Below are 26,228 nucleotides of genomic sequence, written 5' to 3'. Positions count from 1 at the left end.
GCAGTGGTTCTACTTTTTCGCTGTTCGGCGCCAATCAGAGATACCAAGGTTTTCTCCACCTGGTCTTTCCAACGAAGTGGAGGGCTTCCTCTTCTTCTCTCTTACTCTTAGAGCTGTCTTTGTTCGTCGAGAGAGGACTTTAGTTCTCAATTGCCTACTCAGTCCGATGTAGCACCTGTTGGCAAGAGTTATTCTGCGTTGGATTTCGAAGCTGACGTTGTTGTTGGTGTTAATGTTGGTTCCAAGATAGACGAAATTATTTACGACTTCGAAGTTATGTCTTCAATAGTGACGTGGGAGCCAAGTCGCAAGTGCGTCTTTGAAATTGATGAAGAGGTGGTGTGTGTCGATCATCTTCTGACGGGTGTTTTTCAAGATTTGGCACATGGTGAATATCTGGTCAGTTATTGATTTTCCTGAAGCCACACTGAGAAGGTCCAATCACTTGAATTCCAATCGTCGGTCATGCTTTCGTCCGAACATATTCTACAAAGAAATTGATGCATGCTCCTTATCAGTTCTTCCTCCCCGTATTTGAATTGCTCAGCCGGCAATCCATCCGCCCCCCGCCGCTTTTTTGTGCTATTCGAACTTGTTAATGGTCGGGTAATGGAACGTCCGCGCCATTAGCATCGATTGAAGAATCGGGTTCACTATCTCTTGGAGTTATGCTTTCACTGCCATTCAGCAGGCTGGAGGAGTGTTCCCTCCATAATTTCAGTTCCCTGGGTATCAGTGACTAGATCACACTGGGGGTTCTACAAGTGTATGCTCCCGTCTTGAAACCTTCTTTTAGTCGCCGCGTCTTTTCTAGAATAGTATACAGAACTGTCAAATTTAGTTAGCATCTCAAGACCACACCTTTAATACTTGGCGATTTTTGAAGTTTTTGCATAACTTTGAGTAATAATGACAAATACTTTGAACAGTGCTTTTCAAAAATGAAAAATCAAAGATGTTGTATTGAGTTTCAAGTATACTGACATCAGCAGCCATAGGCAATACAAATTCGTGTTATAGTGGTTTAGTATAGAGCAAGTATTTAGGCCTTAAAGAACACTCTATATACATAAAAAGAATATATACAAGGGCTGCTATATATATTTCTGGCCTAATAATGAAAATGTGAATATTTATCAACGAAAATGGTTTTATTGTTTTTTAAAATATTCTTCATCAAGATTTATACACTTTTGCATGCGCTCAAACCAATTTTCGAAGCACTTTTTCCACTCCGATTGAGACACCTCCAAAACATGGTTTTTGAATGCTTCAACAGCATCTTCTGGCGACGAAAATCGTTGACCACGCATTATTTTCTTGATGTGTGGGAATAAAAAGAAGTCATTGGGTGCCAAGTCAGGGCTGTACGGCGGATGACCCATCAATTCAACGTTTTGGCCGGTCAAAAAGGCGCTGGTTTGAGCCGATGTGTGAGAGCTCGCATTGCCATGGTGCACAATGATTCGTCTTCTCTTGTTCGTTTTCGCCGGTCTTTAGGCAAACAAATGGTGGTGTACCACTCAGAATTTACCGTCCTACGTTGCTCAAGCGGAACAGTCGCCACATGACTAGTTTTACCGAAGAAACAGGCGACCATTTGCCTCGAAGTGCTTCTTCCACGAACAACTTTCGTTGGATTTGGCTCGTCTTGGAAGACCCACATGGTCTATTGCTGTTTTGTTTCGGGCTCATACGCATAGATCCATGATTCGTTACCTATGACGATCTTATAAACGTCTTTTGAAGTATTTTTTCAGCATTTCTTTCTTTATCTGAAGGTATGTTACATGACGGTCTTGTATTATCAGTTCACGTACGGCATCGATGTTTTCTGGCACAACGGCTGTTTTTGAGCGAGCGTTGGCCATAATTGAATTCGTTGTACCAGTTTTTCTCAGTGCTATAGGATGGTGTTTCATAGCCATACAAAGATTTTAGTTCATCGATGCACTCTTGTCGTGATAATCCACGTCGAAAGTTGTGAAAAATGATCGCACGAAAATGTTCACGAGTTAATTCCATTTTTTGGCCGAGATGAATTTTTTTAATTCCCTGTAAATAAAACAATTCACAATTAAATGACAAAACGTTCTGAGTGATGTTATGCTAAAAAATGTCAAAATTTCCAATGGAAATGCCAGATTGCATATATATAGCAGCCTCCGTATAAATCCATTTATATATACATACAAACATTTCTAATAAGACACAGTGGAATAGTATAGCAATGGCGCCCTTAAATAATGTAAATACAATTTCATTAAAAAGTAAATTTTGAAAATGAATGAATCACTATGTCGAACAAATGACTTGGCGGCTCTTCACCCCAAAGCCATTTCAATAATTTCGTTGAATATACATACATATGTATATATGTATAAAAATATGATTTTGTTTTTATTTATTGAAAGCAATCACACAAATCAACATACATATGTATATATGTACTTAGGTGCATGCTTCCTAGTATCTACACATACTAACCGAATGAGATTATTTTCTAGTCACATGAAAACGTGCAATCCGATAAGTCTTGATTCACCAATGAAATTAAGCCCCTCGATTTAATCTTATCACTTTCCATTTACTGACTCACCCACTTTTTTCGTGAAGCCGCACAATATTGGCTTAGTAAGCAGAAAGTTACGCGTAAAATCAGCAACCCTCTGTCGTACTAGTTTTGAGTTTTTCATTTTTGTTTCTATTTTGATTTTTTTTTATATGATGCGACTTCATGCGTTTAGTGGTGAGGGTGTGTGTATTTGTGAAAATATAAAACCGCAAAATTAATAAATTTTAGGGGAAGTAAGGTGAGGCAGCAACAAACGGCGAAATTACTATTTAAAAGAGACTCCAAAACACATTTAGAAAATTCTGGGGGTAAAATAGAGACAGTGGCATTAATAACCTGCTGACTGACTGACTTCTTGTGCGTGACCATGTTAGTAGTTCAGCTGTGCATTCACGAGGGTAAATATGCGACACAACTTTATTTCAAGCACAACAGTTAAAGGGACTTTAAATTGCTTTGTCAAATGGAAAGTATTATAACATAATACCCTTCACAAAATGGAAAGTATTATAACATAATACCCTTCACAAATAGGAAAGATTTCATTTCAAACTTGATTATGATCGACCAGTTTGTAAGGCAGCTACAAACATATGTGCGATGTGTGGCTCGATCTAAACAATTTCTTCGGAGATTGTACCGTTGGCTTGGACAATATACGTAATCGGTGCTAAATTTTGTGAAGATATTTCGTGAAATAAAAAAGTTTTCAAATTGATTTTGAACGGCCAGTTTGGCATTTCCAAAATTTCATAGCGACAACTGAAAAACTAAGGGCATGGTTCGTGTATATACAGATAGACAGATGGACTTGGCTAAATCGGCTCAGTTCATCATGGTATATATTCAGATGTGAACAAAACTTTCTATTACAAAACGTTGCAAAAATTTTCAGAATTCATTGTTCGATCAGTACATTAGCTCATATCCTTAATTTATATTCATTTAGAGGCCAATTTCATTCATTTTCAGCGCAGAACCACATTATTTTTAAGAAAAGTTGTCCATTTATTTTCCTTAAATCACACATTTTGACTAACATAACTTAATTTCTGGAGGAGAGTTGAAACGCACTATATAGCGTATATTGAGGTTAAAAATAGGTCTGGAATGATTTTAGTACCTTTTGTCATTGCTCAAGTACTCGTATTCCAGAGAATATATTTCCGTACAATTTTATAAATAAAACTCACAGACATTCAACGCAGAATCACTCTTGCCAACGGCTGCTACTTTGGACTGAGTAGGCAATGGAAAAGTAAAGTCCCTTCCCGACAAACAAATACACAACTCTCCTCGTAATTGTCGTCTTACTATATGGTACGGAGGCATGAACAATGACATCATCTGATGGGTCGGCCTTGGGAGTGTTCGAGAGAAAAGTTTTGCGGAAGATCATAAGGTCATTTGCTTTGAAATTTTTCGATTTAGTACCCGCCGGCCAAAGCAGAGAAAGAAATCCACTTCGTTGGAGAGATCAGGCGGAGAAGGGCCTGGGTGCACTTGGTATCTCGAGTTGGCATCAAATAGCGTAAAGAAGGAACGACTGGCGCGCTATTGTTAACTCGTCTAAAACCGCAAAGGGGACTGATCCATACATATATGGTATAAGACTAACTAGAGTTTTCAAAGACCTTACATTAGGTATATGAAGAGATATAGATGATTTGCATAAAAAATCAGCCGTAGTAGGTTCTCAGGCCCACATATTCGGCATTTGGAAGCCTGATAAGTTATGATTCCACATATTTCGACTTTAAGGGCCCTTGTTTTGAAAAGTTTTAATACGATAACTGTATTGATCCATTACTTTGGTTTCGATAAGGTGAAAGAATCAAATGAAATTTAACATTTCCTTAAACGGGCTGTAGACTGTATTTTGTGGGCTTGGCAACAGTCTGATTTCGCTCATCTACAATACCATCTTTTTATGTTGCCACGGTGGTTACCTATACAATATTGCTCATTGAATCTCTGGTTTTACTTAAGTTATCATTTGCGGACGGACAGACAGCTTCTCTAAAATCCACTCTTCTCATCACTCTGATCTTTTCCGTCTCGATTAGTTTTAGGTGTTAGGTACATATTCGGTTATAATCGCGTAAATGGTGGCAACGGTTGCAAAAACTTTATTAACCAAATAGTGAATTTTATATTCTATATTTTCATTGCTTTTTGTAGACATTAGTATAACTGTAATTACAAATACATATATCTGTAAAGAAACAATAAAACGCACACAAAATTGCAACCTAGAAATACTACAAAATATAACTCATTCAGCGTCATTTTCGATGTCTATCAGTGGCATCAGTGGGTTGCCCAATCAAGCGCTAAAATTATGGCGATAATTAAAATGTCATAAAGATATACGATCATATAAAAGCAAACAATATTTAAGACTGACTTTCTTATGTATAAGAAATACAACAAACGCATACACACACAAACAAAGCAGTGAAAGTGGACGTTGCGTTGCGTAAATGCTTTCCATTTAAAATAATTTCTAAAACTGCTACAGTGATAAAGGTTCTGAAAACGTCAATTATTATTGTAGCAAAATTGCAAACAAATTGAACGGAACATCTCGACTTTGTTTACGAAAATGCCAGTGTCAGTTCGGCGGTGACAGTTCAAAAACATAAATATTAGTGCTTCGGCGTTTATCTACACATATTAATCAACTAACATTTCTAAATAAACAATCAACAAAAAACACACAACAACAGAAAACAATGGTGAAAATGCTTGACTTGGATCGACACGCTAATTGTCCCTTGTGGGAGGCATTGGCGTCACAGTCCATCCCATGGACCGGCATGCGTTACGCCTGCCTCAATGTTTTGCACGCTTACTGTAAAGTATTTGATAAGAAGGAAATCTATGATCTCATCGTAAGGTAAGAAGAAGCAAATTGAAATTTTAGTCTATTATTTTTCTCTCTGTGGCAAGTTGAGGAGAAAAAAAACAAAAAAAAAAATAATTTTTCACTTTTTTCTAAAATATAATGTAAAAGTTTGACTATTGACTATTGTATGTATGTATATAAAATAGATTTGAAAGCTCAAAATTAACCCAACCAGGCAAGCGATATGCCAGGTAATGTTTTGACATACGATCATCACGAAAAATGTCAAAATTTCTCTCTCACCTGTCAAAAATTTATACCTTCTACCGTTTGGCATACAGCCTAACTAAACCACAAAACAAATAATAGACTTGAACAACAAAAAGAAAAGAAAAAAATGCAGCAAAAGTTTATTTAACTTTTTGCTTATTTATTTTTCTATATTTTTCTTTTTCCTTTGGGGTAAAAATTGTACAAACAGTAATTGGTTTACCAAAATAATAACAAACCCGAATATATGCATTAAAACATTTAATGTTCAGTAAATTATAAACAAAAATGTGCTTGTGTGAAATATTAAAAAATATGTACAGGTGTTGCCACAATGTTTGTGGTTTTTGGCTTCCGTTTAATTTCTTTGTTTGGCTATCATTTTCATTTTAACGGACGGCTTGCTAAATTTGACTGATGCCATGACATGCTATGAGTAATGGAAATATTGAACTTACAACATTAAATTTCTTCCATACTTTCACTGTCAATGCCACTAAAGAGCTGTGAAAAGCCAAATAGCAGAATGATCGGATCGATGTGGTTGGCTCCTGAATATTTCTCGAACGATCGACGGGTCAATTTTTGGACGATGCGTCGACCGTTGAGAATATGAAAGAAAACGGGAAAGTTAAAGTGTATTAATATATAAAAAGAAACACGAAATGTGTGTGTGGTATTTGCCAATTAAATTGGATCTTTATTAAATGATAGATTACCTGAGTATTGGTGGTGGTTGTTGTGGTGGCCGGTGGAAAAAGTGCACGTCGTCGTCTCGATTCTGAAACCAAAAGAGTCCCTAGCTGATTAGCAGGATCGCTTGCTAACCGGGAATTTTAACGAAACCATTGCCAGTTGAGTGAAAGCTGTTAACCGTTGAGTGAAAGCTATTAACAGCTAACTGGCAATGGTTTGTTATACACTCACTAGGGGTGGTAAAAAGAAATTAGGCGCTGGCCTAAACATACCGGCCTCCTTGCGGTGAGCAACAAAAATTAAATGTCCATCGACCACCACAACGATGTACAAATTTATGGTACAATATGAGTACAGATAGAAAATAGTTTAAAAAATATACATTATTATAATTATATATATATTTTTTTTTTTTTTTTTTTTTAAACAAAAAAGAACAATACATATTCTATGTAAGAATTCAAGAAAAAACAATAGAATAAGTTAAAAAAAAACAAAATAAAAATACTAAAATATCTTAATCTAGTACCGGGCCGTACCCGAGAGCACCCAGCCGAAGATGGAGCCCTGAGCGAGGAACTGCCCAAATGTGTGTGGCATGACCTGTTGGGTCATGATGCGGGAAATACATCCGCGCCGAGCACCAAGCGTATCGGCGATGACTTATAGAAGTTTTATATATATCCAGCACTTTTTTTTTTTTTTTTTTTTTTTTCTTTCACATTTCACTTACGGAATTGATTTTTTTGAGTTTTTTGTTCTATTTGTTCAAGAATCTTTTGTTTTTGTTTCTTTTTTTCACTGAGACACTGCACTTTTTTCACTTTCAAACACTTTCTTTTAAAAATTGATTTTTGTTGGCGTATCTTGGGTGGCGATCCTTATACAGTGTGGCATATATATACTTGCGTACGTACGGTGTGCTGCAACTCACGTTTATTAAAGAAAAGTTACACAAAGCCAGATATACTGCGATATCGGCTACTATAATAAAAATTTGTTTGCTAAAATATATCCAATAAATTAAATATTATTGACCAGCCAGATATATTGCGATATCGGCTAAAACAGTCAAAAAAATTTTATTTTTTCCTATTTTCTTGTTTGGTTGGCAGTGGTGTGCTGCAACTCACGTTTATTAAAAAAAAAGGTACACAAAGCCAGATATACTGCGATATCGGCTACTATAATAAAAATTTTGTTTGCTAAAATATATCCAATAAATTAAATATTATTGACCAGCCAGATATATTGCGATATCGGCTGAAACATTCAAAAAAAAATTTTCTATTTTTCTATTTTCGTGTTTGGTTGGCAGTGGTGTGCTGCAAATAAAAATTTACAATAGTGGGGAATTATTTTCAAAACGATTCTCACATTCTTTAGATCAAAGTCTGCTCAGTCTTGAGTATTACTCTATTCCTTTAAATTTAAATTTGAATTTTCAATTCTTCTTGTCACTCATATCAACAAGACATGGAAGCTTTCATGCGCCTAGTGGACTACGTTGTCGAATACGAGTCTGAATTCAGTGCTGCATCAAAGGACATCTCGAAGAACGCTCTTGTGATGCAACAAGACGAGCTGAGAGAGATGTGGTGCAAAGCGAAAGCTGTCCATGACGACCTCAACAGCAAAGGGGATGTCCTCAAAAGGACTATGCCCTTATTAAAAAAAAATTCAAGCTAGGTGGTCAGGCTACTACACGGTGCATGGGGGCAATGAAGAGATATGTCTGAGATCCTCTCAGCCCCCAAAGAGACACAGAAAAATCTGTTGAGGACCACAATAACCACTCCCTTCCGCCTTGCGATACGGATGTTTTCAAAGGGGACTACCTTTCATGGCCAACATTCCGGGATATGTTCACGGCCGTGTACATCAAGAGCAAGCGCTTGTCACCAGTTGAGAAGTTGTACCACCTCAACAAAAAGACACAAGGGGAGGCGAAGGTTATTGTGTCTAAATGCCCTCTTACCAATGACGGTTTTGCGATGGCATGGAAGGGTTTGACAGATATGTACGAGAATGAGCGTATTCTTGTCGAAACCCAAGTCGACATACTTCTCGACTTGCCTTCAATCGACAAGGAGTGCTCAAGCTCTATAAAATGGCTACAGCGGGAGATCAACAGCTGCATCTCCTGCCTGACAGCCAATAAAGTGGACATTGGGAACTGGGACCCAATCATAATCCGCATTTGCTCTAAGAGGCTGCCACAGGCAACATTAGCCCTGTGGGAACAGTCTGTAAAGAACAAGACGAAGACATCAAAGTGGGAGGAATTGGACAACTTCCTCACGGATAGATACCGTGATTTGGAGGCAATAGAACGTGCCAAGAAATCGTCCAATTCCGTAAAGCCTGTCAGTGCACCCACACAGATTAAACAAAACAACAATAGCCATCAGAACAGACTCGGCGCCTTCCAAGTAAGCGTTGAGAAATCAACATGTCTGATGTGCAAAAGCGCGGATCACAAATTAAGATCTTGCCCCATGTTTCTTAACATGGCACCGGCGGACAGGATCAAGTTCGCTAAGCGCAACAATCGCTGCATCAATTGCCTCGGCTTTGGGCATTTAGTGCCGCAATGCACCAGTGCATTCAACTGCAGCACGTGCCACGCGAGGCATCACACACTCCTACATTTGAGGACAGTGCAGCCTAGCAGCCAAAGAGGCTCATCCACGCCATCGGACGAGATTCCGTCTACGTCCAGGCAAGCGCAGCAGAGACGCAACTTCAACAAGTCGAAAGGCAAGCCAACGACTCAAGTACAGTCGTGCTTCGCTAACAGCGACAAAGGTGTCTTGTTAGGAACGGCACAAATAAATATAAATTACAGCGGCGTTACTTATGCCGCAAGAGCACTCATCGACTCCGGGTCAGAGTGCTCTTTCATCACAGAAAGGCTGAAGCGCAGAATCAACTTGCCAGTTAGGAGGATAAATGCCCAGGTGTCAGGCATCAACAACACCGTATCTGCGCAAGTGAAGGAAGCATGTTGTGTCGAGTTGCGGTCACCAATTGACCCACTTGTATCAATCACAACGAACATGATGGTTCTGCCGAAATTAACGGGAAACTTGCCGACTTGCCATATTAGCGCACTAACTCGGCAGGCTTTCCCAGATCTCACGTTGGCGGATAAGAGGTTCTTCGTCAATGAACCCGTGGACGTCATACTCGGTGGTGACGTCTACCCCCAGATTATGCTGGATGGTATACGCAAGAACGTGCTGGGATCACTCCTTGCGCAAGAGACCGTGTTCGGTTGGATAGTCACAGGGCGTGCTAATACAATTAAGCCAACCAACACTTGCGTCTCGTATTACAACGAAATATCGCTGGAAAAGCGGTTAGCTTCGTTCTGGGAATTGGAAGAGATGTCCAAGGAAAGGAAGCTCAGCGAGGAGGACAGGTATTGCGAAGAGCTCTATAAGAAGACAACGAAGCGAAATGAAGACGGGAAGTACGTTGTATCGCTACCATTCAAGAAAGACTATCCGGTCAACATTAGTCTAGGTAGTTCCTTAAAGATTGCGTACTCCCAGTTTTATCGCAATGAAGCTCGGTTGTCCAGAGACGAAAACCTGCAAAAAGAATACAACAGAGTGTTAAATGAATATGTTGAGCTGGGTCATATGGCAAAGGTACATACCAATCAAACGGCCGACTCTAGTAACAACTATTATCTGCCTCACCATGCCGTAAAGAAGGAAGAGAGCACATCGACAAAGGTGCGTGTGGTGTTCAATGCATCGCAAGCGACTTCAAACGGCACTTCGCTGAATGACATCCTTCTCCCCGGTCCAGTTCTTCAGGCAGATCTGACCATTTTAATTCTGCGATGGCGATTATTTAAATATGTCTTCAATAGCGATATTGAGAAGATGTATCGCCAAATCCTGTTGAAAGCTGATCAAACGAAGTACCAGCGAATCGTTTTCCGCAACCATCCGACCGAACAAACCAATATTTTCGAATTGAAGACGGTGACGTTCGGAATCAACTGCGCTCCTTATCTGGCAATAAGGACGTTACTCCAATTAGCTGACGACGTTGAAAGCTCACTACCAGTAGCCTCGAACATACTCAGGAAGTGCATGTATGTTGATGATGTCTTAGCAGGTGGACACTCTATAGAGGCTGCAACTAAAGCTAGGAATGAGATCAAAACAGCATTGGAGTCGGCAGGTTTCCCATTAAGAAAATGGACAGCCAACTGTGGGAAAATTTTACAAGGCCTTCCAAAAGACCACTTGCTTAACAAGGAGTTTTTAGACTTCGAAGACACAAGTGATGTCAAGGCTCTTGGGATAAGATGGAATGCGCATACTGACTTCTTTTATTTCAAAACAAAACCCATACTTAGCCCAGAATCATATACAAAGAGAGCTATCCTCTCAGATATCGCCAAGCTATTTGACCCATTAGGATGGCTGGCGCCGATAATAGTCACGGCCAAAATGATAATGCAACATATTTGGTTAGAAGGAACACAATGGGACGAGGTTGTTTCTCCTACCACATTGGATCGTTGGAATACATTCTTGGATAACCACCGGTATATAAACAACATAAAAATTCCACGATGGGTCCACTTTTCGCCAACGGACGATGTGTCAATACATGGTTTCTGCGATGCATCCGAGAAAGCATACGCAGCAACGGTCTACCTGCGCGTAAGGACAAGCAACGAAGTTTTCGTCAGCCTACTATTGGCAAAAACCAGAGTAGCGCCTGTCAAAACTGTATCTTTACCACGTCTGGAACTATGCGGCGCCGTATTACTGGCCGAAACAGTTGAATCTGTCGTCAGCAACCTGGAGCTGACTCATCTCAACATTAAACTATGGACGGATTCGACCATCGTTCTCGCATGGATTCGCAAGCCACCATGTTCATGGTCAACGTTTGTATCCCATCGAGTGACGAAAATTATAGAAAAGGTTGGCAACGCAAATTGGAATTCATGTCGATTCAGGATCTAACCCTGCAGACTTAGCCAGTCGGGGACTTATGGCACAGGATTTGGTGGAAAACACCTTGTGGTGGCAGGGACCTTCTTGGCTGCAAGAAGATCAATGCAAATGGCCATTACAACAAAACGACTACGAGACGACAATAGAGGAAAAACAGGTACGTGTACATGCTTGTACAACTATACAGGGAAATTCCAACGATATTCTTGACCGTTTTTCTAGTTTGCCAAGAGCTTTGAGAGTGTTATCATATGTTATGAGATTCTCTCAAAGAACTCATCCAAACACAAAGGCTTCTTTTCAACAAAAGTCTTGCTTAATTTCTTCCGAAGAAATTAAAGCAACGACAAGACGTTTGATAATAAATACGCAGAAGCAGAAATATGGTCGGGAGTATAGTTGTTTGAAATCCGGTAAACCCATCGATGCAAAAAGTGAAATCCTCTCTCTTAATCCGTTCCTCGATAAAGATGAAGTGATGAGAACTGGTGGCCGTCTCGGTGCGTCTCTCGATTTGTCATACAATGAGCGCCATCCGATTATCCTTCCATATAACTGCGTATTGTCTCGCCTAATAATCCAGTTTATTCATCAAGTCTCCTTACATGGAGAAAATCAGCTGATGTTACGGCTAACGCGGGCTCAGTATTGGATTCCAAGAGTAAAAAACTTGATCCGATCTATTATCCACAACTGTAAGACATGCACGATCTTTAAAAAACGTGCTCAGACGCAACTTATGGGTGCACTTCCGTCCGAACGATCCACTTTTTCACGCGCCTTTACGAATACGGGGGTAGATTTCGCGGGTCCGTTCGAAATAAAAAGCTACCGTGGAAGAGGATGCCGTGTATCCAAAGGGTATGTCTGCCTGTTTGTCTGCTTTACAACAAGGGCCATCCACCTGGAGGCCACTACCGACTTATCGACACAATCGTTTTTAGCAGCACTCTCTAGATTCGTGTCAAGAAGAGGTTGCCCCAAAAATATTTATTCAGACAACGGAACAAACTTCGTTGGAGCATCGAGATCCCTAAGGTCCGAACTTAAAGCCGTCATAGCCGATGCTCGCATCAATGCTATCTCAAAGTATAAGCCACCAAGCTCTCACATGGCATTTCATACCTGCTGCAGCTCCTCATATGGGCGGACTTTGGGAAGCAGGTGTGAAAAGCTTTAAGAGTCATTTTCGGAAGATTGCGTCTGGGCACAAATTCACTCTTGAAGAGTTTAACACACTCTTATGCCGAATTGAGTCTTGCCTTAATTCGCGACCATTAAGCCCAGCCTCAAACGAACCTACCGATTTGGAGCCACTTACTCCAGGACATTTTTTGGTCGGCGGACATTTGATGGCCCCACCAGAACCTGATGTAAATGAAAGCAGTGCCTCTATCGTAAATAGATGGCAGAAACTTAAAGCCTTACATCAATCCTTCTGCAAAAGGTGGAAAACGGAATACCTGAACGAAATGCAGAAACGCATCAAGTGGAAACATCCAAAGACAAATATAAAAACAGGTGAGCTTGTCGTCATCAAGGAAGACAATTTGTCACCGAACGAGTGGAGAGTGGGTAGGATTGTCAACATACACCCAGGTGCTGATACCCGAGTGCGAGTAGTTGACATTATCACTGAAAAAGGCCAAGTTACAAGACCGCTTGCCAAATTGGTCTTACTACCACCCTACGAGGAGGAGAACTTGGAGGCACACCCTACTCAACACAACCGATTCCCAGCCACATCGGAAGCCTAGCTTTCCGACACACTTACTACGATCTCACAAAAAATCAATAAATTCAAAGAGTAAATAAATATTTTATACACTCAAGGCATGTATTCTTCACGTCATTTAATGGTTGTGTTATTATATCCACTTACCCCCAGCGTTGCCTTCCTTACGTGCAGCTTTCCATCCCTTGAGTCATAACGTCGTTGGTGTGTTCTTGGTGCTGATCGCAGTTGCCAATGCGGTGAAGGTGCCAGTAACCATCTAGCTGTGAAGGGCGAACTGCGCGACTACGTGGAAATCAACTGCATGATGAAAGCAGGCAAGAACTTCGAGGACAACGTATATCCGGGTGCACGTTGCGCACGTGAAAATCATATTAGCGCCTGGGAAAATAATTTTTTATATTATTTTATATTAAATAATTTTTTATATTATTTTTATAATTATGTTTAATTGTTATCCTAACACAAACCAATCCGTCCAAGTATTGTGATTATGAATTTCATGACAAACGTTGAGGCAGAATTTCCAAAGCCTTCTCTAAGGCTTTCTAACAACATCGCAACTATTCAGAGGCGATTATTAGCAGCGCTCGCGTAACGGGAGACATTTGTATTTGAGGACTTCACAAGATTGTCTGACATCAGTTAAGTACTACGCCATTTGGCTTCAAATACATGCAAGCTAAACGAAGGTATTGTCCATCTTGTTGAATTAATAAATGAGATTGAATCTCCGACCCAAACTAGTTAAATTTGCTGCTCATCATTCAATAGCTAATGGTTGACAAAACCACAATGATATTTTATGGGTTTAAACAAATGTAAATCAATAAACTGCTGTTATTGAGTTTATTGCATAAATCTGTAATAAAAAGGAAAATATTCAAATAAATAAGCGAATTTAATTATAGCCATCTACTTACCTTTTCACTCGGCTGTCAAATATCTCTGCGCACGTGCCCACACATAACCAAAATGCGGAATGTCAATCATGACATACGGTGATGCCATGCCGTCAGTTTTTAATTCGCCTTAAAAAATTTTTTTACAACAGTGAATCTAAAACTGTTGTCTCTCAAACTTTTGCTAGCAAATAGCTAAGTTGCAAACCGAAAGTTTCCTTCTACAGCAGCACATGTATGCATTGCCCTTGAATTTACTGAGCAAGAATTATTTTAATGACAAGTAAGAGTTGAATATATTTATTAAACCAAATCGTATTTACATTTTCGTTGGTGGCAGGTCACTTTGTCGAAAACATACGACAAATAAGACAATAACGTTAGCATAAATTTGATGATACATTTTTTTATTTTATTATTATTATTTGCAACACTATGGTAAGGTAAGGCAGGTCACACCACATAAGGCCGCCTACACACTATGGTAAGGTAAGGCAGGTCACACCACATAAGGCCGCCTACACACTATGGTAATGTAAGGCAGTTCACACCACGTAAGGCCGCCTACACACTATGCAATATATGTATAATATAATTTATGCACTGTTTCTCGCCACCCAATCAGTTGTAGATAAGATTCCAAGCAACGCAAAATCGTCAACAAATTCATTTCAGAAAGATGACTCGCTATGGAAGCTTAAAGAAGACCGCGGCGCTACATCCGAACCGCTACCCGCTTTCATGCACGCTGTGCAAGGGAAAGCACCCATTGCGGCTCTGCTCGTCCTTCCGGGCCAAGACACCGGAGGAGCGCCTACGGGAGGCACTCATCGGAAAGTACTGCATAAATTGCCTCGCGGTCAACCACCGGTCAGCGAACTGCCCCAGCGACGCACGGTGCCGGCGCTGCACCGAGAAGCACCACACGATGCTCCACATCGGCGAAAATACCCGTCGCCGCCCCGCAGTGCCTCAAATCCTATCATGGAGCGAACAAGTAAGTTCCGATGATGCCCTCTCCATTGATGCATCAGACCCTGGAACGGAGACTAGGCCTCTCCAACCAGAACCGGAGGAGGGAGAACTCCTTGAAATCGGAGCGGAAACACGGCCTTTCCGCCCATCACAGCGAGGGGAAACGGAAACCCGGACTTTCCGCCCCCTTCTGCAACATGAACGTCGCGGACACAAACGCCGTCTGCGCCGTCGCCAAGCGCACAACCCGGCCAGACTGGAGACCAGGTCTCTCCAGCTGCACCGGGCTAGCTCCTTCAGAGCCGGGCTAACAAATCGAGCCAGCATAGTGGCTCATTCCTTGCTGCCAACGACAGCCATTTTACCGACGGCGGTAGTAAAGATAGAGGCAAGAGGACGTCTAATCAGGGCTCTGATAGACGCATGCGCCCCTACGTCGCTAATTGCGCGCGACCTAGCAAGGGAATTGCAACTAGAGCAGACGCATATCGGCGGTCAACGCGGCTGCCTTTTAGTACTGCGAGGCAGACACGGGACAAATACCCGCATCTCAACCCACGTGAGGACAATAAACGGCTATATGCGCATCAGCCCGACCACCACATTGGACTCCGACCTAGCAGCCCCATACTCACACATCAAGCTGGCGGATCCAAACTTCTATAAGTCATCGCCGATACGCTTGGTGCTCGGCGCGGATGTGTATTCCCGCATCATGACCCAACAGGTCATGCCACACACATTTGGGCAGTTCCTCGCTCAGGGCTCCATCTTCGGCTGGGTGCTCTCGGGTACGGCCCGGTACTAGATTAAGATATTTTCGTATTTTATTTTTGTTTTTTTTTTTTTTTCCGATCTAAAACGATTGGTATCCAAGTGATATTGGCAAGCAATACACGCACCTGGTTTACCTGCGTTGGTTGGAAGTGCAACAAGAATTGGTGATATGTGTCCGTTGGTGTGCAACGCCTCGTTTGTATTTGTGCAATGCCAAAAAAACTGAGGATTGGTGTTTTGAGGAAACTTGCTGAGTATTGATATTCCGCTGGTGTACAGTGCCAAAAAAACTGAGTAAAAATATATTTGTTCTTATCCGGCTCGAAGGACCATGAATATTTCTCGAACGATCGACGGGTCAATTTTTGGACGATGCGTCGACCGTTGAGAATATGAAAGAAAACGGGAAAGTTAAAGTGTATTAATATATGCAAAAAAGAAACACGAAATGTGTGTGTGGTATTTGCCAATTAAATTGGATCTTTATTAAATGATAGATTACCTGAGTATTGGTGGTGGTTGTTGTGGTGGCCGGTGGAAAAGTGCACGTCGTCGTCTCGATTCTGAAACCAAAAGTGTCCCTAGCTGATTAGCAGGATCGCTTGCTAACCGGGAATTTTAACGAAACCATTGCCAGTTGAGTGAAAGCTGTTAACCGTTGAGTGAAAGCTATTAACAGCTAACTGGCAATGGTTTGTTATACACTCACTAGGGGTGGTAAAAAGAAATTAGGCGCTGGCCTAAACACTCCAAATTACACAAAATTTTTTAACTAAATAGCCGAAAGATTTGTTAAAAAGTAATAATATAGACGGATATTAAAATACTGGTAATTGTTATAATCGAATCGAATCAGAGTGTATGATAAACCAAAAAAAAAAAAAAATATCATAAACTGTCACATCAGTTCGTCTAAATAATACTTATGTTAGCGACAGAAAATCGCTGGATAAACTTGTTTGTTTTACTTGCTTACCTTACATGACTAAACGTGGTTGATAAACACAAATATCTGTAACACTCTTCACTCTTCACTCTTCACTCACCACTCACCACTCTTCTTCTGTGCACTTTCTGTTCTCTTTAAACTATGAAAATATACATAAGTTAAGTTAGGTTAATCTGGTGGGCCTATGACCCACGCATAGACCAGTTATGGTCCCTTAAAGTACCAGATGGAGTTCTGTTACTAGGTCCATGAGGAGTTGTCATGCTTTAGGATGCCTATGCTCGACTGTCACAGACTCTGTGGCCTCACTATCGATATCTCTGCGAGTGTATCTTACCGTGGGGACCCCAGATGCTTACAGCGTCTTGCCAATATGGGACAAGTGCACAAGAGATGCTCCATTGTTTCACTGGTGGTGTGATGTGTCCCCACCAGACAGTGACTAGTTAGTATTCCGTTCATGCTCCTACAGTCTCTTCTATGGAGTGCCAATATGAATTTTGTGTTTGTTGGGGTGGCTTTCGCAATTGCAAAGACCCCAGTTTGAAATATACTGCAGTAGTCCGGTCTTAAAAAGCTGTCTTATGCCTAACTCTGGACAGTTTATCCCCGCACCACAACTCCACGTCTATTTTCGAGCCATCCGTATAAATATTTGGAGTGCTGTGCGTAGTTAACGTACCTTTAGGCCAACCATCTTTTTCTATGTCTACTTTGAACATTCTTTCGCAGTTGAAAAGTGGAATCTGGTATTACCGAGCTATGCCCGAAGGTTCTGTAAGAAAATTCTCCTGCAGCCAGTAGTCGTCCCACCGATTTTGCTGCGCAGTTTTCAGCGAAGGAGTTTAAAGGTAGCAGGTTTATTATCAGTTCGAGATCCACCAAGGTACTTGAGAGTTGTATTCCATTTTTCGAAGAGAACCTCCATAGGGTAATTTTGTGCTTTCTTATGAACACAAGCAGATCCGTTTTCTCAATCCCTGACCCGCGTACGATGGCCAATTCTGGACTGTATTGATAGTGGTGATCATAGTACTGCTTGTAGATACCTACCCTTTATTAAGCTGGCAATGTGTTCAAGCTTTTTAGTAGTTTATTCACCAGTAATGCCCATAAAAGCGGAGATAGCATTCCACCTTGCGGAGTATCTCTACAGACTTCTTTGGTCATTCTAGCGTCGTGCCGTTCCGTTCCGTGCTTATCCTTCTAGAGGTTAAAAGGCTTCTCATCTAGCATTATATAGCAGGATCAACAGCTATTGACTGGATATTAATCAAAATATATTCCTCAGAGACGTTGCTGAACGTTCGAGGAATGCTCCAAGAGTGTATTCCTTATATTCAAGAGCCCTTTCGATATTAAATACCAGTAAATGGAGTGCAGACTCTAATGATCTGCAGTTCGTATATGCGTGCTGTGCCTTGGAAAAGCTTCTTGAAGGAGGTGCGGCACTAATGTGGACGTCCAAGATGTTCTCTTTCGTTTTCAGCAGGAAGAAAGTTAAACTTATAGGCTTAATGTAAAATACAGCCTCTCTCCATGAAAGTGACACATAGTTAAACTTAAACTTCATTAAAATCGTCTTCAGCCACAGCCACTTCAGCCTAGAAAGTGGGCACTGACTAGGTCTTCCAATGAGTCTTGACAGTTGTCCATCCACTTTCCGCTACTTTTGCCATTACGCCTAAGTCTCGCCTCCTTGTGGGTCTTTTCAAAGCCACTACAAAAGTTCTTCCAGGATTCCCGCTTTATCCTGCGCAACAACTTCTTGTAGTCCCTTTGAAGATCTTTATATTTGTTATGAAAATATAATAAAGCAAGATAAAATGTTAACCTCGGATGTGCCGAAGCTAGAATACCTTTCACAAATATAAAAGTTTCCATACAAGGACCTGATTTTGAACGATCAAAATTTTTATGGCAGTTATGTGATATAGTTGTCCGATATCTTCGGTTATGACAAATGAGCAGTTTCTTGATGCGAAAAGTTTGCGTGTAAAATTTCATGCGATATCTCAAAAATTGGCCTATACTATACAGACAGACAGATGGAAATGGCTAAGTCCACTCAGCTGATCACGCTGATGATTTATATTTATATACATTGTAGGTCTCCGACGTTTCTTTCTCGGTATTACAAACTTCATGGCAAACCTAATGTACCCTATTAAGGGTATAAAAATAGAGCAAGAACAGACTACAACCACAATATCCCTTGTACTTATACCAGCTCGTTGCTTAAAATTAAAAAGAACATTAGAAAAAGGGAACCTTTTCGCCTTCAAGCAAAAACTCGAGCAACATGAACAAGAAGTCTGCCCCGTCTGCACTTAGTGAGTAAGAAAATTTCTAATTGGTTTCTACTTTCCTGCTTTCTTTTTGCTTAAATATGAAATAAAATAGTAGTTTTACCATTACGCCTCATTGCCTTCGCTTATAATTTTAAGCTTGCGGTCAATATGAACGCACCACCATTGAAATAAGATAAGAAAACTTTAGCAATTTGTTTCCACATTAAGAATATTAGTTATCTACAAAAAATTGTCGCAAAAATGGTTTTCACTTATAAGGTATAGCTAATTTATTAAAAAAAAATAACAAAAATGTACAATCCATGGTATTCCATAAGAGCAGGTTGGAGCGAACTTCAAGGCCTCTTGCCCCCCGTGGTACCTGAATTAAGTCTCCGGTCAGTCCTTGTAGCCAAATCTACTACCAGATGAGCCTCCATAATTTTCTGGACCAGTGACCCATTCGCACACACCATTCACACAAAAAGGTAGCCCTAATTCTCAGTTAAGCGTCATCGCCGCCTAAACAATTCACGCACAAACGACCTTAACTATTCGGCATTCCGATTAATGGAAATCACATCGCTAACATCTAAAAGTCCATCAGTTCGGCTAATCCCCATATTTCCCTTATCCCTAATGTCTGAGTACATCGGGCATTCTGAAATTACATGCATCCAGTCTTCTATCCTGCTTCACAAAAACAACTCGACCCCTTTTTAACCTGAATACATTCAGAGGACAACATCTGAAGTATTCGGAACAAGGCCAAAGTCGCGAATGTACTCATAAGGTTCTCGACCGTTGGGACTATTGTCCTAACGGTCTTGCCACCTACACCTGACCCTATCATCAAGAAGCCTTCTGCTCCCTAGATATTCCTTCGTCTCCACATCGTCATCTCCTTATAGCTCGAGCTATGACAATCAGGTCAAGAGGAGGTGCACTCGACAAAACCTGCATAGCAGCTGTTGAGACAGTGCGACATACAGGCAATCATCATAGGAGCTTTTGGTATCGCAAGACTATCGTGGCTGCTTCCCATCATACAGCGGCTCCATAAGTGGTACAGGGCACAAAAAAGTCACGATATATAGTGTGAACAGCACGACGTCCAAGACCCCAATCACTCCGCAAAATGCGACGCCAGTGTGGAGTAAAGCACATTCTTTGACTTCTGAGGTATTTCACTTGCGTCACATACTTGATGCTGACCTCGTTCACACGGACAATTAGTGAACGAACCGGCGATAATATGCCTTTAAGCAGCATTGTCACAGACATTGTCACTGTCCATCGATTTGCTTCCATTTTTTATCAACTATCAATTAGTAGCGTAAGCTGTAAGGACTTTACTCTTTTGGAATTCATGTGATTATATCTTTTTTGAAAGTTATACATATATCTACATATATATTTATATGCAAATATAAGCAAAGCCTTAGCCAAATCGTATTTGTTATGAGATCCCCCCCATCTCCTAGCTACTTCGAAAGCATCAAGAAAGTGGCCTTCGCAGAATTTTTATTATTAACGTTAAAATGCAAACTTTTTCTTGGAAAGAAAATTACTTTTTTCAAGGGATTAAAAAACTAAAATATTTTTTTTTTTTTTTTTTGCAATACCTTTTTTTATTTATTGAATCTGCTTTTTGTTTTAAAAGCCTAACAATAAGTTTTAAAATCTTAAATCTATTTAAAAAACTAGACAAGCTCAAGCAAGTGTTTGAGCTGTTTTGGTGATACGTTGCTCCTTAGTACGCAGGCATATCTCTTCTTTTAAGGCGTGTTTGATCGCAGGAATATACCAAAGCATTAGCCAAATGGGTTTGGGTGATCTCGAGCTTTAGATATATATTTAATTCTGCTGTCTTCTACTTCTTTCTTTACCATAGAAATACCAAAGTCTTTATGGATATTTTCATTACGCATGTACCATGGTGAACACGTGATTGTTCTAAAAGCATTTTTGATTGGAACCTTTGTATTATATCAATTGGTTGCACAGGTCGTACCCCACAGTTGAATGCCATACATCCAAATCGGCTTTATGATTGCATTATATAAAAGCACTTTGTTGTCTAGGCTAAGTTTAGAGTTTTTATTTAAAAGCCAATTTAAATTTGCAGCTCTTATCTTCATGCAAGTTATTTTACTAGATATGTGTTTTCTCCACGTAAGTCTTCTATCTAGGTGAATACCAAGATAAGTTACGTCGTTCGCTTGGGGTACTAGAATATTGTTCATTTTTACTGCCGGACACATTTTAGGTCTTAGTGAAAATGTAACATGCTTGCATTTTTGTTCATTTACATTTATACGCCAGTTGGCTAGCCATTCTTCGACAGGCCTTAAGTGCTCGGCTAATATTCTTGATGCTGTTATGTGGCATTTGTTACGGCTCACTAAAGCTGTGTCATCCGCAAAAGTTGAGGTCAATATATTATTAGCTGTAGGAAGATCTGCAGTATATATGATGTATAGAGTTGGGCCTAAAACACTACCCTGGGGTACACCAGCCCTTATCTGTCGTTCGTCAGATATGAAATCTTCCACTTTTACCATAAATTGTCTATTTTTTAAATAAGACTCCAATGTTTTATACAATTCTAAAGGTAGAATGTTTTTAATCTTATACAAAAGGCCTTCATGCCACACCTTATCAAACGCCTGAGCCACGTCTAGAAATAAAGCTGAACAGTACTCTCTTTGCTCAAATGCTTTTCTTATTTCGTTAGTAATTCTATTTACTTGCTCTATCGTGCTATGTTTTTCACGAAACCCGAATTGGTGCGTTGGTATTATATTTTTTTCGTGGAGGAAAGGAGACATCTTTGATAGTAACACTTTTTCAAATATTTTAGAAAGACAGGGTAGAAGACTGATTGGTCTGTATGAAGACGGCTGTGTTAAGTCTAACTAAAATATAGTGTCGGATATTTTTAATAGAATTTTATTTTAAATAAGCGGATTTTAATGCAGAAAGAATCCGCCAGGTGTGCTACAATCGTTGCATAGCACTGCTAAGCTTTTCTGCTAAAAAGCGCTTTACTCTGTTAAAACACTGTTAGCAAATGTATTGCTAGTATTTGCATGTTTAACAGTGACTTAACAGAACAAATTATTGAATGTTAATGAAATTAATTAAATATATTTGGTTTACGAACTGAATTATAATTTAATTATTATTAAAATTAAAACTACAATTTTTTATTTTTGATATTTATGTGTGTTTTGCAGAAAAACTTGCCAATCATGCAAATGCCCACGAGAAGCGCATGCAATTTACCAGCAGCAGACGACCACGGTGCATGAGCGTTTGGGCTTCAAGGTGGTATCGCCTGCCGAATCTGGCGTGGAGCCGCGCGATCTCGGCTACACTTGGGTGCCGCCTGGCATACGTGCCTCATCGCGCATCAATCGCTACTTCGAACAGCTGCCACTGGAAAAGGTGCCGAAAATCGGCTCGGAAGGGGCGCGCTATCGCGAGCAACAAATTGCCTATCAGCTGCCCAAGCAAGACTTATCGCTGCAGCACTGCAAGCACTTAGAAGAGCAGCATGAGGCTTCATTCGAAGATTTCGTGACGGCGCGCAATGAAATTGCTTTGGACATAGGTGAGCAAACAACATACTATGAATTGAAAGTTAATTGACAATTTCAAAAATAAAAAAAAAACAATTAATTTAAGGTTACATTAAGGACGCGCCTTATGATGAGCACTGCGCACACTGCGAGGGGGAGATCAATACCGGCGAGATGGTGGTGGCCGCGCCGAAATTTGTGGAGAGCGTCATGTGGCATCCACGCTGTTTCACATGTAGCACTTGCAACGAGTTGTTGGTCGATTTGACATACTGCGTGCACGAGGACAAAATTTACTGCGAGCGACACTATGCGGAAATGCTAAAACCACGCTGCACTGGCTGTGATGAGGTAAGTCAAAGCGAAATTGAAATTGAAATTGCAGCGTAGGTGTACATGTCGTATACGCAACCCCACACAGTGTAATTTAGAAATATCACTCATACGCTAAGTACGTCATGTGTATATGAAGTTTGCGTTTTTTATCCAAGAAAATAATATAAAAATCATTGAGTGTATATATGAGTTCGCTTGGTACATTGTCGTGTCAAGCGGTCATATGCGGTTTCAATTGCACTACAAGTAAGGCTGCTCTTCGCTGTACTTTTTACCGTTATCGGTATTAATTGGTAACGTAAGACTTTCGTTGTCCGCACCTAGTGACCTGCTGATAAGTTTGCGCTTAATGACTGCTCGCAATCAGCGCTAAAAGCTGTAGCTAGAGGAGCAGTCCATCTGCCTGTGTACTTGATAGCCAGCTAGGCAGACCTTACGCGTCAAATACTTTAGAACTGAAAAAGTTCTGTGTGCAGCGTGTTTAATTGCTATTAAAGGTTTTTTATTTGCCTTAACTCGCTCTTCATGTCTGCAACTGTGTTTCAGTCCTTTCTCATATTCGTTTGCTGTCACGCCGCATGTAATCCAATATCTGTGGGCTGATGCGCGACCAACGCTGGGTCGCTGTAATTATCAGCAACCAACGCCACCTGGTTGAAGCTGTCAGTCACTGCCTACAACAACATTGACGTTGCGGTCACTCTTGTTGTTGCAAGCCAGACTGTAGGTCGCCAGAATGTGGTTTACGCGTTGTTGCCCATCCACATCTAAGCAAGGATATTAAGCGTTAAAAATATTCGATTTCAAAGGAAAATTTTTCAAACACATTTGGCGGTGAGAAGGTAAAATTTCAATACTAAATCGAAGTGTTGACTTTCGCTAAATATTTCAAATAAATATTTCAATCGCATTATTCGCATCGAACGTGTCGCGTTAAGTTGTTGCGTTTCCAAACTAAATAAACTTACAGTGCTGTTACAAGTCGTGCGTAAAAGAGCGTAAATATGTGAAAACGAAAATATTTTAATTTTATCGAATTAACCTATAAATTTTTTGATAATTTGGCATGTTTAACTTAAATACTCAGTATTAACCAGCAACTACTTATTTGTGAAAAAAACATATTCAAAATAGTATATTGAATGAGTTCTGTGTTGAAACTTTCTCTAGCATGGTTAGTGCCAGAGTTCGCTGGATATTCACTTTGCCATTATTTCAGGACCCTAACTTGCGAAAGGGCAATGTATGTGTTTAAAAAGAATAGCAGTTATCTTAAATTTTGTGATAAAGAAGTATAAAAACAAGAAATAACTGTGACGTCTACATCGAAGGTATAAGACCCTTCACAGGTGCATTGCTGGTAGCATGAAAGGGTATAGAAAGGTATAAAAAGGTCTTTATCCTGATTTTGTTCGGTCAGTTTATGCGGCAGCTATAAAATATGTTGGCGCGATCTGAACAATTTGTTCGAAGATTGTAGTTATGCCGCGTTTCGTGACGATACCTCGTCAAATAAAAAAGTTTTCCCTACATTAGCTTGATCGGTCGGTTTGTATGAACGGTATATGCTATAGTTGTTCGATCCTAATAATTCTTCGAATATTATAGCGATGCTTTAAATAAAATGAAATGCCAAATTTCGTGAAGATATCTATCTTTTAAGTTTTCCATACAAGGACTCGAGTTCGATCGATCAATTTGTATAACAACTACATTCTATAGTAGTCCGATATTGGCGGTTTCGGCAAATCAGCATCTCTTTAAAGAAAAAATTCGAATTACATATGAAGCAGCCTCGATCGTTTTTGTATAACTATCGTTTTTAGACTACTTTCGCTGCATTCCCTGCATAGCAAAGGGTTAATGCACCTGAATTCATCAGAATAGTAAGCAGGATGGTTCCGGAAGAACACCGGAATAGACTTAATGTTATTGGTTTTATCCACTTTCAAATTAACAAAACATCGTATGAGGAAATTCTCTCTAAACAATTAGAGATTCTTTATGGCATTAGCATTATCTTTTCATCTTGTTGAATGAAATAATAATAATGTAAATTCCTAATGTATTTTCTTAATTTACGACTAAAAATTTATATAAATATATATTTAAAATTGTATCACCTCACATCCACATTCAGCAACATATGCCCTCTTCCTTATATATTGACGTACACATATTTGAATGTACATTGACCTGCAATATCTCTTCTTAGCTCTGCCCGTCGACACACTTCGCTCACCATAGAAATTATTATTAAATGTTGAAAATATAGTTTTCTAAGATATTTTTGAAACAATAACTATGTGAGTAGTTAAATGAATTTGTTTTTCGACAAAATACTTTTCTTCACGTTGAAATTCATTTGAAGTACATATACTATACTATATATGTATGTATGTGTACAGCGTTTTTGAAGGGTACTCGGCGAGTTCATACATCTCTATCTACCTAAGCAGTGTTCTTACCGCCACAATTGTTTCTAATTGTTTACATCAGACGCCAAAATCTCGAATGAAGTAGCAACAGCTCATCAGTCAGCGCCTAAAACCTCATGTGGTGATTGGCAGCATTTTCAAGTTCAGCCAACTTGATTCTGCTTCGGTTTTTGCTGCTGCAGAACACTGTACAGAGTGCGATTACTTCCTACACTAGCCCTTATGATGCACACTTTCAATAGACCTTGAAAAATTCTTTAAAATTAATGTGTAAATACTATTATTGCACTGCTTTTTATATTTCTATAATACACATTTGTACCTGCATCAAGTTGGAATAACTTTTTGAACGCCAAAGAGTCATAGAGTAGAATTTTATAATATTTATTTTCTGAATGTGAATGTAACGAAATAAAAAAGTCTTGTAAAACGAAGTTTGCTTTGTTAAAGAGAAGTTCTTGCTTATTTTATAAGAAGGAAATAAAAAAGTTTTCCATATAAGGACTCGAGCTCGATCGGTTAATTTGTATGGTAGCTATATGCTATAGTTATTCGATCTTAAGCCATTTCTTTGAATATTATAGCGACGCTTTGAGTAAAATTCTATGTCAAATTTCGTGCAGATATCTTGTCAAATATAGAAGTTTTCCATACAAAAATTAAATTTTAATCCATCAGTTTGTATGGTAGCTGTATGCTATAGTTGTTCGATCTCAACAATTTATTGGGATATTTTAGCGATGCCTTGAATAAAACTCCATGCCAAATTTCGTTTAGATATCTTGTCAAATAAAAAAGTTTTCTATACAAGGACGCGAGTTCGAAAAGTCAGTATAACAACAACTTGCTATACTTGTCCGATAT

The 26,228-nt window shown here is 39.8% G+C and overlaps 1 protein-coding gene across 4 annotated transcripts in view; it reads left to right on the top strand.

The window, feature by feature from the left end:
- The window catches only part of LOC120776772 (four and a half LIM domains protein 2), a 241,449-nt gene that overhangs the window by 135,009 nt on the left and 80,212 nt on the right, over positions 1-26,228 (top strand). For 2 of the 4 annotated variants that reach the window (XM_040107746.1, XM_040107743.1), the window contains 2 exons: positions 22,246-22,622; positions 22,697-22,941. In XM_040107746.1, the coding sequence (XP_039963680.1) occupies positions 22,246-22,622; positions 22,697-22,941 (622 nt within the window). Of the gene's footprint in view, positions 1-5,096; positions 5,475-22,245; positions 22,623-22,696; positions 22,942-26,228 lie in introns of all 4 variants that reach the window. The other 2 variants (XM_040107745.1, XM_040107744.1) reach the window with 2 other exon arrangements.

Source organism: Bactrocera tryoni, chromosome 5, assembly GCF_016617805.1.
Source record: "Bactrocera tryoni isolate S06 chromosome 5, CSIRO_BtryS06_freeze2, whole genome shotgun sequence".
Classification (NCBI taxonomy): domain Eukaryota; kingdom Metazoa; phylum Arthropoda; class Insecta; order Diptera; family Tephritidae; genus Bactrocera; species Bactrocera tryoni.
This window is presented reverse-complemented; position numbering and strand designations above follow the sequence as displayed.